Raw genomic sequence first — 14405 nt, forward strand, 5'->3', positions numbered from 1 at the left:
TTTTTCTGAATTGAGTCATCCAGTATTCCCAACAAAAAAGCTTCTGGTTTTATTTGTAAATTTACCTTCAATAGCAACTGCATTTGCTGGTGTATCAATATTTTTTCGCTTTTGTCAAGTCCACCACATGTGGTAGAACGTTCCTTCTTGTCTTTTACACTTCCAACATCTATTCGGTACATTTTCTTACGTTTTTGCCAATCTACCTGGAGTCAAATACAATTTATACATCATCTTATAAAACAGCCATTTTCAATCTTTTTCAGCTCACGGCACACTGACAAGGCACTAAAGTTGTCAAGGCACACTACTAGTTTTTAATTACACTATTATGTTACAATTAATTTAAGTAATATAACTAAGGGCACAAGCCTAACCAGGTCTACTCAGAAATAAGTCCTATTTTGTTCAGTGGGGCTTACTCTCAGGAAAGTGTGGTTAGGATTGTAGCCTTAGATCATTACATGACAATGAAAGAAATTCCCAAGAAGCTTGGAGAGGGAGGTGTATGTGGTTTCTGGAAAGGAAGAACAATGTTTTGAAGCAGGTCTGTTCAAACTGTTATCAGTTGATATGCTCTGATATGCCAGGAGGTGTTGGCAAAGAGAGATGAGACTGAGCATACTGGAGAAATGGGGGGGGGGGGATGAGGGGCAGTGAGGAGATGTGGCTAAAACAAGTGCAGGATTCACTGGGGTGGGGAGGTGGGAGAGAGAGAAAAATAATGGGAGGCAACTGATTTTGAACTTTGGAAGGTGGGGAAGAGGGAGGGGTGGGGCAGAAAGAGAGGGGTTAACTGCAGTTATGATGGGGGGATGTGTGTGCAGAAGGGGAGGAGTTGGGGTGGGAGAGAAGAAAAGCATCACTTGCCTGCTCATGTATTCAAGAAAGAGTGCAACCAAGCCTCTGTACGTCTGCTCAGACGTAAGCTCCGTTATAGTCAATGGGGCTTACTCCTAGGTAAGTGCAGATCGGATTGTGGCCCAGCGCCCTTCCTACGAAAGCCTTGCCAGGGGAGGCAACACAGGGAGGGTTACTTTGGGGCATTGCTGGCAAGGAAAAGGGTCTCTCCAGGATCCTTTCCAGCCAGCTGCTTCTGGCTCCTACCTGCTTCCACCTTCAGACTCGCCCTCACTCCCTCCTTGCTCTCGCCCTCACTCCTTCCACGTTCCCGCCCACCAGGAGCTCTTCCAGGCTCCTCTGGCTGCCTGCCCAATCAGCGCGTGGGGCAGGCAACAGCAGGAGCATCCAAGCCCCTGCACGGCTGCCCCTTTTTCTCCTGCTGCAGGAGGAGGCTCTGAGCAGCTGCTTCTCCCGCACATTCAGCTGCTGCTGTTGCTGCTGCCTGACTCCTTGGCCTCGCAACACTCCTGAGGCAGCCTCATGGCACACCAGTGTGCTGCGGCACAGCAGTTGAAAACCGCTGTTATAAAAGATCTCTTTAAGGTATACATTCAAAGTAAATTTCAATCTTTTAATCCACAAGCTCTCCCATATTTTGGTGTTGTAACCACTTACGTGTGCTCCAACTGGAAAGCATTATGACTTCCTGAAGGTATTGAAATATGTGTTTTTTTCCCCCCCCCCCCGCCATAGCCCTTGGATACTACAGAATCACACATATGCTTAGTAAGGGATGTTTGGAAGACTCTAGCACTTACAACAGAAATGGCTGTAACAAAGGTGAGTTTAACACTTTTTTTAAAAAGAAAAACAAACACAGTTCTTTAATGGAGGTGCTGACTATTGCAATGCTGGTGTTGTATAGAGCAAAAATTGTACATGCCTCTTTAAATATGTTCATGGAGTGGGGTACCTACATAAGTGAAGCCAAACTATATTTTAGCTATTGAATTAGCTCTAGTTCACACAACTTCATATGTGTGTTTAAATCCAGAGCTTGGTGTATATATGTGACCATAAATATCTATGTTGCCTTCAGAATACTGAGCTTGTTCAGTGCTTGGTTTATTGATATTTGATTCATTTGCATGCCTGTGTGGATGGACAAATGTAGACCTTTTACAAATGAGCAGAGGACTTTTGGTATGCTCACTCCAGAGACAGGGAAAAGCTTAAGGGATATTTGGCCTTGCTGTGATGACTTCCCTCTTGGTTTCGCTTATCACTGAACTCCAATGAGGACACTCTCTTGGCTGTCTGAGCATGCCTAACCGATGGAAAGGACTTCATGTTTCTCATATGGGCATGTCTCTTTATCCTAGGAGCCTTTGTAATTAGGATCAAACAAAGTCCATCCAAGGGCTAGATTCATTGTAAGTAAGATAGTTTCTTCAAAGCCTGCAATGAACAATAAGCAGCACTGCTTAATGAGTCAAAGTACAGAAAATGTGCAAGTTCTGTGTCTGTCCTGGATATGAGTCTATCCTGGTGTTTCCTACTTTTGTACAGGATAAGCAGGGCTAATGCTGTAGTAAAGTTATGATGAGAAAATCCAGAGATGTCCTGGAAATGCAAATAGTGTGTACTGAACCTCTGTAATTTATTGAGGATACTGTGGAAGATCTTTGCACCTGTGCACAAGACTGAAAGTGCAGTGATAGCGCTCTGCTTCCGGTTTTGTGGAGGTAGGGCGCAATCACTGTGCTTTCACTGTTTAAACTTCAGGGAGCCCTACAGACGCTCGTGCAGGGCTCCCCGCACTCCAGGGAGGCTACTGCAGGGACTGGTGAGTGCATGCCAGTCCCTGCAGCCCCCTTAGTGACACGATCCTGGGGATCACGTTGCTGCCTCCTCCCTGCCCCCACCCCTTAAGGGGAAAGAGGCCATGGCTCTCTGGCTGGGGTGTTGTGATGCCCCAGTTTGAAAAGCCCTGCTTAAGTGGAACCTAAATGCTTCGCAGAAGACACACCTAGTAGCCAGTTCCAACAAATGATTTTAAAGAAATTCAACCAGAAATGTTATTGTACAACTACATTTTAAGAAACAACTCCCAATTAATTTATCCATTTTTGGGCATGAGTTCATGTGGATATTGTCTTTTCTTTTTGTATGTATTAAACTAGGTGAAAACTCCAATAGTGAACTCAGAAGTCAAAGTACTGGTGCCTGGAATCCCTGGACATAGTGCAACTATGAAATCTTCATCTTGCAGGAAGGAAAATGAAACCAAACGGAAGCCAGGTGACAAAGAGGTAAATTGAGGTGAACTGACTTGCAGTGGCATATATCCCTGGCCAAATTTTAGGTCTCAGTCAGTTGTTATCCTGCACATTGTGAACTTCTTTTAGCCTTTTGTTTAGTACAATTTTCAGAATTGTGTCCTGGGAAACACTTTGGTTCCTTGAAAACTTTATTGGTTTCCTCAATGAGAAGATCACCGAACTGATGCTGACCTTCTGTAATCTATGCTAGATTAATTCTATGGTGCACAAATAACATAAGCAGTGATATAGCCTGGTCAGCATTTCATATGAGTTGAGTATATACCTAAAGTTCTCTGGAATGTGCAGAATATTCTCCAGCAGACAAGTAAGTATGGAACGGAAAGGTTTATTTGACAATAGAAAGTTTTTTCAAAATTGCAGATTACTATATACACTAGTGGGCAACATGCCCTTGTGAGTTGTTACACCACATAGTATAATGAGCTACAAGAGATTGCCAGAATTTCAAAATTGAGACTTTGGAGCTCTTGGTTTTTTTTTTTTTTTTTTTTTTTTGCACTGTTCAGTGTTCACTGCACTGTTCAGTTTTTTTGCACTACTCCAGTGTTCTAAAATGATGGAAATTCCTTATCTGCTTGTTGCTATTATCTGAAATACGAGGCAGTACTATGAAATGGAGGATATCTGTCAAACTTTAAGAGGGATGACTACTAGGTCAGCTGGTGGGTACAAGGGAAAAAACTAATGAAGGCAAAATTCACCATTCTATTGATGTGGAATATACTCTGCTTCTGTAGAATGTATAAGAGTTTTGTGTTGCTACTTTCTACTAGAGTGTGTTGCTGTGCTATTGAGTTTTATCTCGATTATATCTAACTTGCCCATTCTCAATTTTGCCGTGCCCTTAAGCCATGAAGATTTAAAGCCCTATCCTGAGCTTGGGGCACCGGCTCACCGCCAGCACACACTGTAGCAAACGTGCCATGAGGCACGTTTGTGGGCCCTAGCACCGGTGCTCCGCCAGCACTGGCCAGTGCTGAGCCACCGCCAGGCGAGTGCAGTGGTTGCGTGGACCACTGAGCAGCAGTGAGGTAGGTGGAGGTGGCGGGGTGGCGGGAAGGAGGCGATCCAGGGCAGGGGGGTGGTGGGCAGGAGATATTCCAGGGGGAGGGTGCAAGATGGGAGGGAGGTGGGACCGGTGGAGCTTCACTTTGGGTCACCGTAGAATCAAGTAGCCCCATCGTGGGGCTTCTTGCTTTACCCAGGGGAAGGGAACAAAAGTCCCCTTCTCCTGAGGAGCCGCCGGCTGCTGTCTGGAGCACGCTGGATGTGGCAGCGGCCATTTTCGGCATCACTGCAGCTCTGTGCAGTTCAGGATTGGGCTGTTAATATGTGACTTGTTTGAGTTAGCACATGTGACCATACTGTTGTGAAGGCAGGTTCTGCTTCAGAGGAACCTAGTCCTATGCATAAACACTTCTTAATATTAAATAAATATATTTATTTTTTATTGTTAGGAGAGCATTGAAGACCGTCTTGGTGCAATGGATATTGATGTGATGAAAGTGAAACCTTCAACAGGAGGCCTTCCAAAGACTGACAATTATGCAGTTCTTTTAGTTCAGGGATTGGAAAGCAATGATCCCGAGATTTTAAATGTAAGTATTGGAAGGTTTTGTGATATCCAAGAAGGTCTGCCTTTTTGCTTCTTGCCTGTGTGTGCAACAGTTGATTCTCTATGTTGTTGAAATCCTGAAATCATGCTGGATAAATGTTGGTGCAAATTGTGTGTGTGTGTGTTATGTGTGTGTATTTTTACTTTTTATTAAATGTCAATTTAAAAAAATCAATTTTAAAATGAATTCTGAATGTAGTTCAGTCATGGTAAATTCTGTTCTTCTCAGCTCTAGCTTATTGACCCTCTGTCAAAACCACTGAATAGGCTTATGTAAAAGATAGAGATTGGGGGAAAGAATTTAATAATAATAATAATAACTTTATTTCTACCCCGCCTTTCTCCCTGAAGGGACTCAAGGCGGCTTACAACATATTAAAAACAATTTAAAAAACAAATAAAAACATATTAACACATACTAAAAACAGCAGTCAGAGTAAAAAAAATAGGTAAAAAGAGCATAGAGCAGCAGCAAGTCATAAAAGAATCAGGCCTGTAAAAAAAAAATATTAAAAGATGTTAAAAAAAGATGTTAAAAGGCCAAGAACTCAGAAGGCCTGTTTAAACAGAAGGGTCTTCAGGCCTTGCCGAAAGGTCTCAAGAGAGGGAGCCATTCTTAAGTCAAGGGGAAGGGAGTTCCATAGCGTTGGTGCCACTACTGAGAAGGCCCTATTTCTTGCAGCCGCCCCACGTACCTCCCTAGGCGGCGGCACTTGTAAAAAGGCCTTCTCTGATGACCTGAGAGGGCGAGCCGGATTGTACGGGAGCAGGCGATCTCTAAGATACCCTGGTCCAGAGCAGTATAGGGCTTTAAAGGTCAATACCAGCACCATTGAATTGGGCCCGGAAACGAATGGGCAGCCAGTGCAGCCGCTGGAGAAGCGGACTGACAGGGTCGAACCGCCTACTTCCAGTAACCACACGGGCCGCCGCATTAAGGCTAAATTATACTATGTCTTTTATTATCATGATAAATTTTATTTATAACTACTAACTGAAGAGTGTGGACATTTACTTTCCATGTAATGGAGAAGCGCTGTTTTGTCAAGTAATTGCAACTTTGCTTCTGGGAAGTGCTAGGCACTTGACCTAGAATCCTAGTTATGACCTGGATTGTGACTTGTGTCTTCAGGTGATTGGTCTTGCATGTAAACCCAGAGCCAAACAGGAACTGGTTTAATTTCACAATTTTTGTTGCTCCCCCCCCCCCACTATTTTATAGTGCAAAAGGCATGTGGGTTGCATGACCACAGAATTTGGATATCCCCTGGTAGTATCAAAGTTTTATTTAGTTGCAAAGAATTATTGTGTTAGCATCCAGTTAGTATGCACTCTGGTTCAGAAGTGCATGAAGTTTGACAAGGTTTGATAACCTTGGAACTATAGAGCCGTACGTGCTTGCAGTAGAAAACCAGTCCACTTGAGAGCTGATCCATATGCAATTTGAGAACTGTACACTTGAGATTCTTAACAGAAGGGTAAAGTGTGAACTTGTCAAAAACCAAATATAGAGAGCACAAAGGACAATATGGTTCTGTTGTCAATGAGCTGGTTGCGAAACAACATTTGTGCAACTTGCAGATAACTAGCGGTGAAATATTTTTGCATTGTTTTCCTGCACTGGTAGATGAGGAAGAGAGAATAACTTTGTGACTGAGTACACTTTGGAGCTCTTGGCTTCCCACTTGAATTCAAGTACTGTTTTCATTATGCCACCATTGAAACCATTATTCTTGGTGCCCTTCTTTTCTGTATTTCATTCACTGATCCTTCCCCCTTCTTCCTTTTTAAAAGAAAATTCTTCAAATAAGGAAGGATGCAGAAGTAAAGAAGACAGTAGCTAGAATGCCTGTTCATGCTGTCATGCCACTGCTGCATGAGGTAAGGAATCTTCTCTTACTGGTTACTAGAACATCGGCTTTTTACTGAGATTTTTCCTTCAAGGTATTCAAATGAATATACAGGAATGATTTGTCTGTGAATCAGTTTACATGATATCGGATAGGATTGAAAATGGGGTCAAAATCAAGTTTCAGATCGTCCCTTTTCCCAGCTTCTAGAGTGATTTTTAGTACTGAAAGACCCACTTCCAGGACTCACAAAGGTTCCTTGCTCATCCCAGGTTCACCCCAGAATGCGTTTGGATTAGATTGGTCTTTTAAAATATTGTTCCATCTAGGACGGAACAGCTCGCTGCTGGTTCTCCTGGAAATGGCTGTGGAACCCAAACTGCATTTGACTATGAACCTCAGCGTGCTGTCCTGGACATAGATGCAGATGTTGGAATAAACGCTTGTGTCTAAGAGCTATCACATTGTGTATTGCATTTTCTTCTTCCTCTTGTAAATAGGCATGGGGATCAAGCTTTAAGTCTTTCAGCTGAGTTATTGCATAATAAATAAAATTACAGCTTGTATGCTGAATGGTCCAGAAGTTAAACTAAAGGCTTTTTAGCCAAGTATAAGCATTAAAGCTGCTGATTTCGCTGAACTTTTATCAGTTGAAGTTGATATGGGTAAGATCTTTCAGACAAAAAGATTTGGTTTGCCATGTGGTATTTTGTATTCTTGGTTTTGGCAGTTCGGTAGATACTCTGCTATGAAATCATTATTATGCAGTTAGTAGCAGAATATCCAGTGGAAGCCTTAGTTTAGAAAAAAGAAATGCTTTATAAAGCACATATCTTTACAAAGTTTTGAATACCTGAGGATTTATGCATGGGTTTGGTTCAAGAAAACTGGTCATCTCAGTGTCCTTTTCTCTTTTTCTCTACCCCCTGGCCCTTTAGCTCACCAAAAGGCTGCAAGGTCATCCTTACAGGTAAGCAAAGGGGATCTGAAACAGAAATTATCAACTTTAAACGAAAAAATTTTTCTTGTAGTTTGATATTTTTATTATTTATAAAGGTGCGTTTTTCACTCATTTTATTTTTTGACAAAAATGAGTACAGAAAATGGTGTTATATGTTTTTGTTTCGTTATTACTGAAATCACACCTCTGTTTATAATAATAGTAGTGCCATTTGTGTACTTGATACTTTACAAAGAATCCTGTCTCATGAGGCTTACAATCTAGAAAACAATGCACTGGAGACCACAAAAGGAGGCAGCATAAACAAGAGAAGACTATGCAATTACTGCAGTTACATGTACTTAACCATTGTTTCTGGAAGGTATGGGATTTAGAGGATTGTGCCAAAGATGCAATATGTTGTTGTTGCATAGTGATTTGCAATAAATCCAGCTCTAGTCATGCTTAAAATAAAACAAGCTTTAGCAACAGAATGATTCAGTTCTATTGCTGGGGCAGACCAGTAATTATCTGTAATGTAAGTTCCTCCAAATTAAAGTGCAGATTGATGAACTCTACCATAATGTAGAGTCACTGTGATTGGTATCCACCTGAAACCTTAGAGAATCAAGGTCAGCAAGAGGAGACAATGGACGCTTCCATATACTTATGTTGCTCAGTTCTTGGAAAGTGCTTGTCAAAATTGCCCTAATGGCTGTTGTGAATACCAGTGCTAGAATTGTAGTTCATTGTTGGTGTAGTGAATGTCATTGATTTATAGTAGCCTTTTCATGTGTATATTTTTGTATAGTCTAGGTTTATCATCCTGGGATGTAAAATACTTTCCCAGTAATTCTTTAAGACCCTCATCAATAAACACAGAGCGCTTTATTCTTTTCCAGTGCCGCACAAATGGTTCGATGGCTGAAGTTTGTTTTAATTATACATGCATCCTACCTTGCAACAGTAAGTACATTGGTTATTGATTACCAGAGCTGTTTAAATTTTTTGTTTTTTGATTTTCTCCTCTAACCTGAATTTGTGCTTCTATAATCCATGTTTTTAAGTCTTTGGCAAAGTAGGTACTTCAGTTCCTTTTTCAAGTCATAAATGGTATGCCACTTTTGCCTATAAAGTTGAAAAAAAAATGATGGAAATTGATATTCTAACTACAGGTCTACATTGATTTCTGTTATGGCCATCCCACTGCATGCTAGGGGACAAAGATAAGTTTTATGCAGTATAGGCCAATTTGAGTGGGTGTGGTGTCTCATGTGCCTTGCACGTTCACTACTAAATCCTTGCATCATAAGTAGAGGTGTATGTTTCTGGTAAGATAGGATTATAGCCCTACTGAACTCAATGGGCTTACTTCTGAGTAAAATTTAAAAACACCATTTTCAATCATAAGATGATTGAAAACCTCTAATCATAAGATGGAGTAGGTGATAAGCAAGATGTAGACTTTATTTTGCAGAAGTGGAACAAAACCTTAGTACCCTGTTCTATTTATTTAAAGCAAGGATGGTCAACCTGCAGCACGTGTATAACTACTGGCATGTGGACACTTTCTAAGTGGCACACACAAAGTTGCCATATATATTTTTGAAAAAATATTTAAATAATAACAAAGCACCACAGCAGTTTACAGTTTGCTTGATTGCTACTCCTTACATGGCACACCTACAAGTTTGTAATGATTAGAAGTGAGCCACCTCAGAATGCCAGATGCAAAGGAGGGCACCAGGATGCAGGTCTCTTGTTGTCTGTTGTGCTCCCGGGCAGCCCAATCCTGAGCTGCCCAGGGCGCCCAGGCTCGGTGGCACTGAGAAGGGCTGCCGCTGGATCCTGCACCTCCCGGGCTACCACAGGAGGCGCCTCAGGAGGGGTAGGCGGTAAAGTAAAGGTGCTCATGTAGGGCACGGAGCTCTCCACAAGTGCCTTGGATCCTGCGGAGTGGAGCTCCACGGACCCACCTCCCTCCCTCTCCCCAGCACGCCTCTCCCCGCCCTCTCTCCACCCCCCACCAGCCTCCCCCCTCACTGGAACACCTCCTCCTCGCCCCCACTTACTGTACCGCGGCTCGGCGGTCCATGAGACCGCCAAGCCGCGGAGGTTGGGCGACTGCCCCATGCTAGCCCAGCACTGGCTGACACTGGGCTAGCATGGGTGGGAGCCCAGTGGTGAGACTCGCAAACGTGCCTTATGGCACATTGGTGACAGTGCTTGGCCACCGAGCACAGGATTGGGCTCTGAGACATTTGGTGGGCCACTGTGAGACACAGGAAGCTGAACTAGATGGGCCTATGGCCTATCCAGTGGGGCTCTTAATGATGTATTAGGTACAATCAGGGTGACCATGGCTACTCTGCTTGATTTATTCTGGTTAGAAAATGGGGAGAATGGTGGGAAAAGAATGATGGACAGGAGAGAAACCAATAGGGTGGATGCTAGTGAGCTGCATTCCACTAACTGAGGGGGGTCGTCACTCACTTACCTGAGAAGGCCAGTATTGGTGGAGTGCTGAAGAGGCAAGGGGCAGGCTGTAGAAGGTGGCAGGGGCCAAGTGGGATAGCACAGTGATAGCCAATGAGATCAGCAAAGCCCAGTTGCCCTAGTGAGGTGGAGATATCATCTTCAGGAAAATCATCCACAAAGATATCCTGACTTAGGTCATCTTTGAAGACAAGAAGATGGGCAGGCAGAAGGGGGTTGAGCTGCACAGAAGGGCAGTGAATGCGCATTATATTGACTTGTTCCAAGTCCTGCTGGGCTTGACTAAAGGTCCATGTAGGGCATCTTTCTGGCTTCATCAGCAGTCAGCCAGGTGTCTTTGGAAAGCCCCAGATAGGCAACAGCACCCCCATGTTTCTTGCTCTGTACCTTCTGGCAAGTGGAGCTATACAGCCCATGAAATCAGAGGCTCTATTTAGCTATTTTGGGTAATTGCTAAAAGTAATTATGGTGGTGTGGCATGTTCAAGATTCTCTGAAGTGGCACATGGTGAGCTGTGAGTTGGCCTTTCCTGATTTAAAGTCTAATACCCTGCCTTTCCCCTTGTAACCAAGGTGACTTCCAACATATCAGTACCTTATTGTCACCAGGGTGCTAATATATGTGGCACCCAGTTAACTACAAAACTGAGAAGTGTTGTTCTGGAGTTCATGTAAGCGTTGCTTGAATTTTTGCCTTAAGTTTTGCCTGAAGGTTTTCAGATCTTCTCAGAGGTTAAGAATTTCATGAAGCATTCTTACTCAAATTGTGATGGGCAAATGGGGCTGGTATTAAGGATTAATGGAAGTCCTTGTGCCATGAAACCTGAGGTTTCATTACAGCAGGACTACTTGTGTACATTTTAGTATGGCAGATTGCTTGTGATGAACTATGAAAACTGTATCAGTGTTTGTCTTGCTAAGAACCAAAGCAAATGACATAAACATTTTTTCCTATTCCTTTCTCTTTTTCCACCTAGTTACCAGATCTGGTCCCACAGCTTGGAATGTTATATCAGTTAATGGAGAGCAGGGTGAAGACTTTGCAGAAGCTCTCTCGCTTAAATGGAAAACTGTATCTTCTTATCACGCAGGTGTGTTGAAGCTGGTAGTATAAGGCACAGGAAAGGTGCAAACGTATTGGATATTCTTGTTACATGTTGCGAAGAGGTCCACTATCAAAGTTGTGGGAAGTTCAAGTAGTTTTCCCAATGCATTGAAATTCATGAGAGTGATACAGTTACAAACTGTTTCTGTGAAATTAATTTCCTGAAAAAGTAAAAGTTGTTTTTGAAGCTTTTCAAGTGCAGGAGCTTATGGCGCAGACCACCATAATGATTCCAACTTCAATTTTTGAAGCGTGCCACCAAATCATAGCCTCCAATTCATAAAACAAATTTTCAGACTGTAATAGAAGGGTTCTGCTTGCCCAAAGGATACTTCTGCTGGAGGAAGGAGCCTTTGCATGAGTGGTCCCTGTGCATCAAAACAATTCTTTAAAAAATGGACAGATGCAAACCTTATATTTAATTAACCATGTAAAGATACTCATTCTGCTTTTATTTTTATTATTTACAACCTTTACTCCTGATAAATTACTAAATTGCAATTTGAGAGGCACTTCTGAATAGCACTTCTTTCTGGCTTGGCATTTCACATGTAGCTTTGGAATGAAGTAATGTGTACAGTACCAGACATTGCACACCAAATTCATCCACTTTCCTGCGAAGTAGTGTGTCCTACACACATGCAGAAAGACCTGATTAGCAGCAAATGCTACTACTGCTTCTATTGACATGTCAAATTCCTTTTCAGGTTGCTGCATTAGAGCAGGCTCAAGATGGAACTGATGTTAAGCAGACGGCAAAGTTGGTGTATGAAGAAGGTAAGCAAAGTAACTCCAGTAGCCTTGGGAGCAGTCAGGAAAACTGACTTTAATGAACACCCATTCCCCAAGTAGTCTGTTAAATTGTGGCTAGTATGACCCTTTGGAAGCTAGTATTACGTGGTCTTGGCACCTATTTGAATCAAGGTCTGTGTCAAGCAATTGTATTCTCTGCTTGCAGAATCATCGGAGGAAGGTTCAGATGATGAAATGGCTGTAGAAAAAGATTCAGATGTAAGTAAAATCACGCCCCTTCCTGTGCTTAGAGGTCTTAATGGTGATTAATGGTTAATGGTGATTGCAGCAGTCATATGTCTTGCCATCTTTTCTTGTAGGAGAACTGGGAGGAAGATGATGATGAGGAAGAGGAGAATGATGAGAGGGAGGACATCTCCGATAATGAGCAAGCGATGGCTGTAGAAAAAGAAATAAATGGAGACTCAGATTTGGATCCAGAAAATGAAAGTGAAGAAGAATAGCATATTCTTTCAGAGAGGAAAAAAAATCCTATTCAAAAGAGCTGGCTACCAAAACTTTTGAGTTCCGGATCGTCATGCTGAAAGCCGCTTGCATCACACAAGGAAGTGCAGACTCCACACATGGTCAACGTGTGTGACAGCATATTGGGACGCTGTATTTCCAACCCAGAATGTGTAACCTTGCCAGCCTTCTTATTCCTCTGCCCTTGCTTCCTGGGATAACAAACTCTTCTGCAGAGTAGGCAAATTATCCCCATTACTTGGACACTCTTTTTGGGGGGGCATCTCAAATAGTAGTTTACCAAGACCCCTTCGGTGATAAACTTGTTGCAGCGTTATTTTATCAGTTTCAGATTCTGATGGATTGACGACCACTCTGTATCTTCTTAATCTCCTTTAGTTAAGTACTTTCCAGTTTGCATCTTGCTACAGTTTTTTTTTTTTTTTTTTTGAAGAGGATAAATATTTTTGTAAGACTGAAATTCACCACACAATTTCCTGATAGTTCTCCTTCTTTCCCTGTACGGCCATTCCCCCATAACAGAATTATTCATGCCTTGGCAATGATACAATGCCAACCAGGTTGAAAACATTTTCTTCTTACAACCAAACTGACTTTTTATATGTATGTGTAAATCAGTCGATTTTCTTGTACTTAAAAAAAAATGCAAATTGGTGTTTCCTGACTTTTTTGTTTTAATCAAGCTTTTGTGCATAAGTTTAATGCTGGCCCAGAGAGAATTCATCTTTGGTAGGGTAAGGATTTGAAAAAAATGAAAGGGAGGACAAGTGCTTGTGAATATATAACACAAAAGCGTATACATTTATTATGAGTTTTTAATCTTAGGGGCAGAAGTGGGGTTGCTCTTAGCTCAGTTAAACTGAAGTGGTATGCACAGATTTAAGAACATGATGGGGTATTGAGCCATTCACCAGTATGATGTACAGTTCTATTTGTCTATAACTGAAACTGTTGCAACCAGATACTGCCCTCTTTGTAAAGTGAATAAATATACATTGCCTTTATCATGTATTAGTTTTGTCCTGTGTGGATAGATTGAGTGCTTATGGGTGGAATTTGTTTTATTCGGTTTTTTTCTTTTAACTAGGAAACTGAATAGATACAGGCTTGAGAGAGAGAGAGAGATGCCAGGTCTTTAGAGCTGCCTTGTTACAATCATCAGCTTTTTGTTCAATTTTTTTGCAACCTGCATTCATTCCATTATCTGTGTTGATCTGACTGAATGCAAGTTGGAAGGTCTTCTCTTTGTCCTTGAGCAGGTTGCAATTTTAGTGAATGTGTGCTGTAGGGCTAAAGGTCTGTAAAACAACACAGCTGAATCCTTCTGGAACTTGAATGAAATGAAAATTACTGATATCTGTCAAAATATGTTGTGTGAGTACAAGTTCATAGTACATGAAGAGTCACAGGAAGATTGTCAGTACAGAAATCCTGGAACAACCTTAAGAGGCCATAACTGCAGAAAAACTGCAATGCTAGGCTATTTTAATGAAAATTTTATTTTCATCGCATCAAGAGTTGTCATTAACTTGCTTAGTTAAAACATTGCAATGTAATATATAGAGGTGTTTGTTTCTAGTGAGTAAGATAGGAAGGATTACAGTTGGGCAGCCCAATCCTGAGCTGCCCAGAGCTGCAGGACCTGGTGGCTCCACAAAGGGCTCCCGCTGGATCCAGAGCTTCCCGCGCTACCACGGGAGGCTCCTCGGGAGAAGGGGACATTTGTCCCCTTCCCCTGAGTAAGGGAAGCAGTCCAGCAATGGGACTACTCACTTTAGCGGCGACTGTTTGGTTGCCGCTAAAGTGAAGGCACTCGTGTAGGGCGAGTAGCCCTACCCGAGCTCCCTGGATCCTGTGGAGCTCAGCTCCACGGACCCACCTCTCCCCGCCCCCAGGAACACTCAACCACGCCTCCCCCTCCCCAGAACGCCTCT

The 14405-nt window shown here is 42.5% G+C and overlaps 1 protein-coding gene and 1 non-coding gene across 2 annotated transcripts in view; both read left to right on the forward strand.

The window, feature by feature from the left end:
- WDR43 (WD repeat domain 43) overlaps positions 1–13482 on the forward strand; it is a 35060-nt gene extending 21578 nt beyond the window's left edge. The window contains exons 9-18 of the mRNA XM_066611641.1: positions 1597–1683; positions 3027–3155; positions 4646–4786; positions 6598–6684; positions 7592–7623; positions 8496–8559; positions 11066–11179; positions 11901–11970; positions 12152–12204; positions 12306–13482. Coding sequence (XP_066467738.1) covers positions 1597–1683; positions 3027–3155; positions 4646–4786; positions 6598–6684; positions 7592–7623; positions 8496–8559; positions 11066–11179; positions 11901–11970; positions 12152–12204; positions 12306–12449 — 921 coding nt within the window. The 3' untranslated portion in view covers positions 12450–13482. The remainder of the gene's footprint in view (positions 1–1596; positions 1684–3026; positions 3156–4645; positions 4787–6597; positions 6685–7591; positions 7624–8495; positions 8560–11065; positions 11180–11900; positions 11971–12151; positions 12205–12305) is intronic.
- On the forward strand, positions 2093–2168 carry LOC136638396 (small nucleolar RNA SNORD53/SNORD92). Its single transcript, XR_010793617.1, has one exon. It is a non-coding gene; the product is annotated as a small nucleolar RNA SNORD53/SNORD92 (small nucleolar RNA).
- Positions 13483–14405: the final 923 nt, after the last annotated feature.

This window comes from Tiliqua scincoides, chromosome 1, assembly GCF_035046505.1.
Source record: "Tiliqua scincoides isolate rTilSci1 chromosome 1, rTilSci1.hap2, whole genome shotgun sequence".
Taxonomy (NCBI): domain Eukaryota; kingdom Metazoa; phylum Chordata; class Lepidosauria; order Squamata; family Scincidae; genus Tiliqua; species Tiliqua scincoides.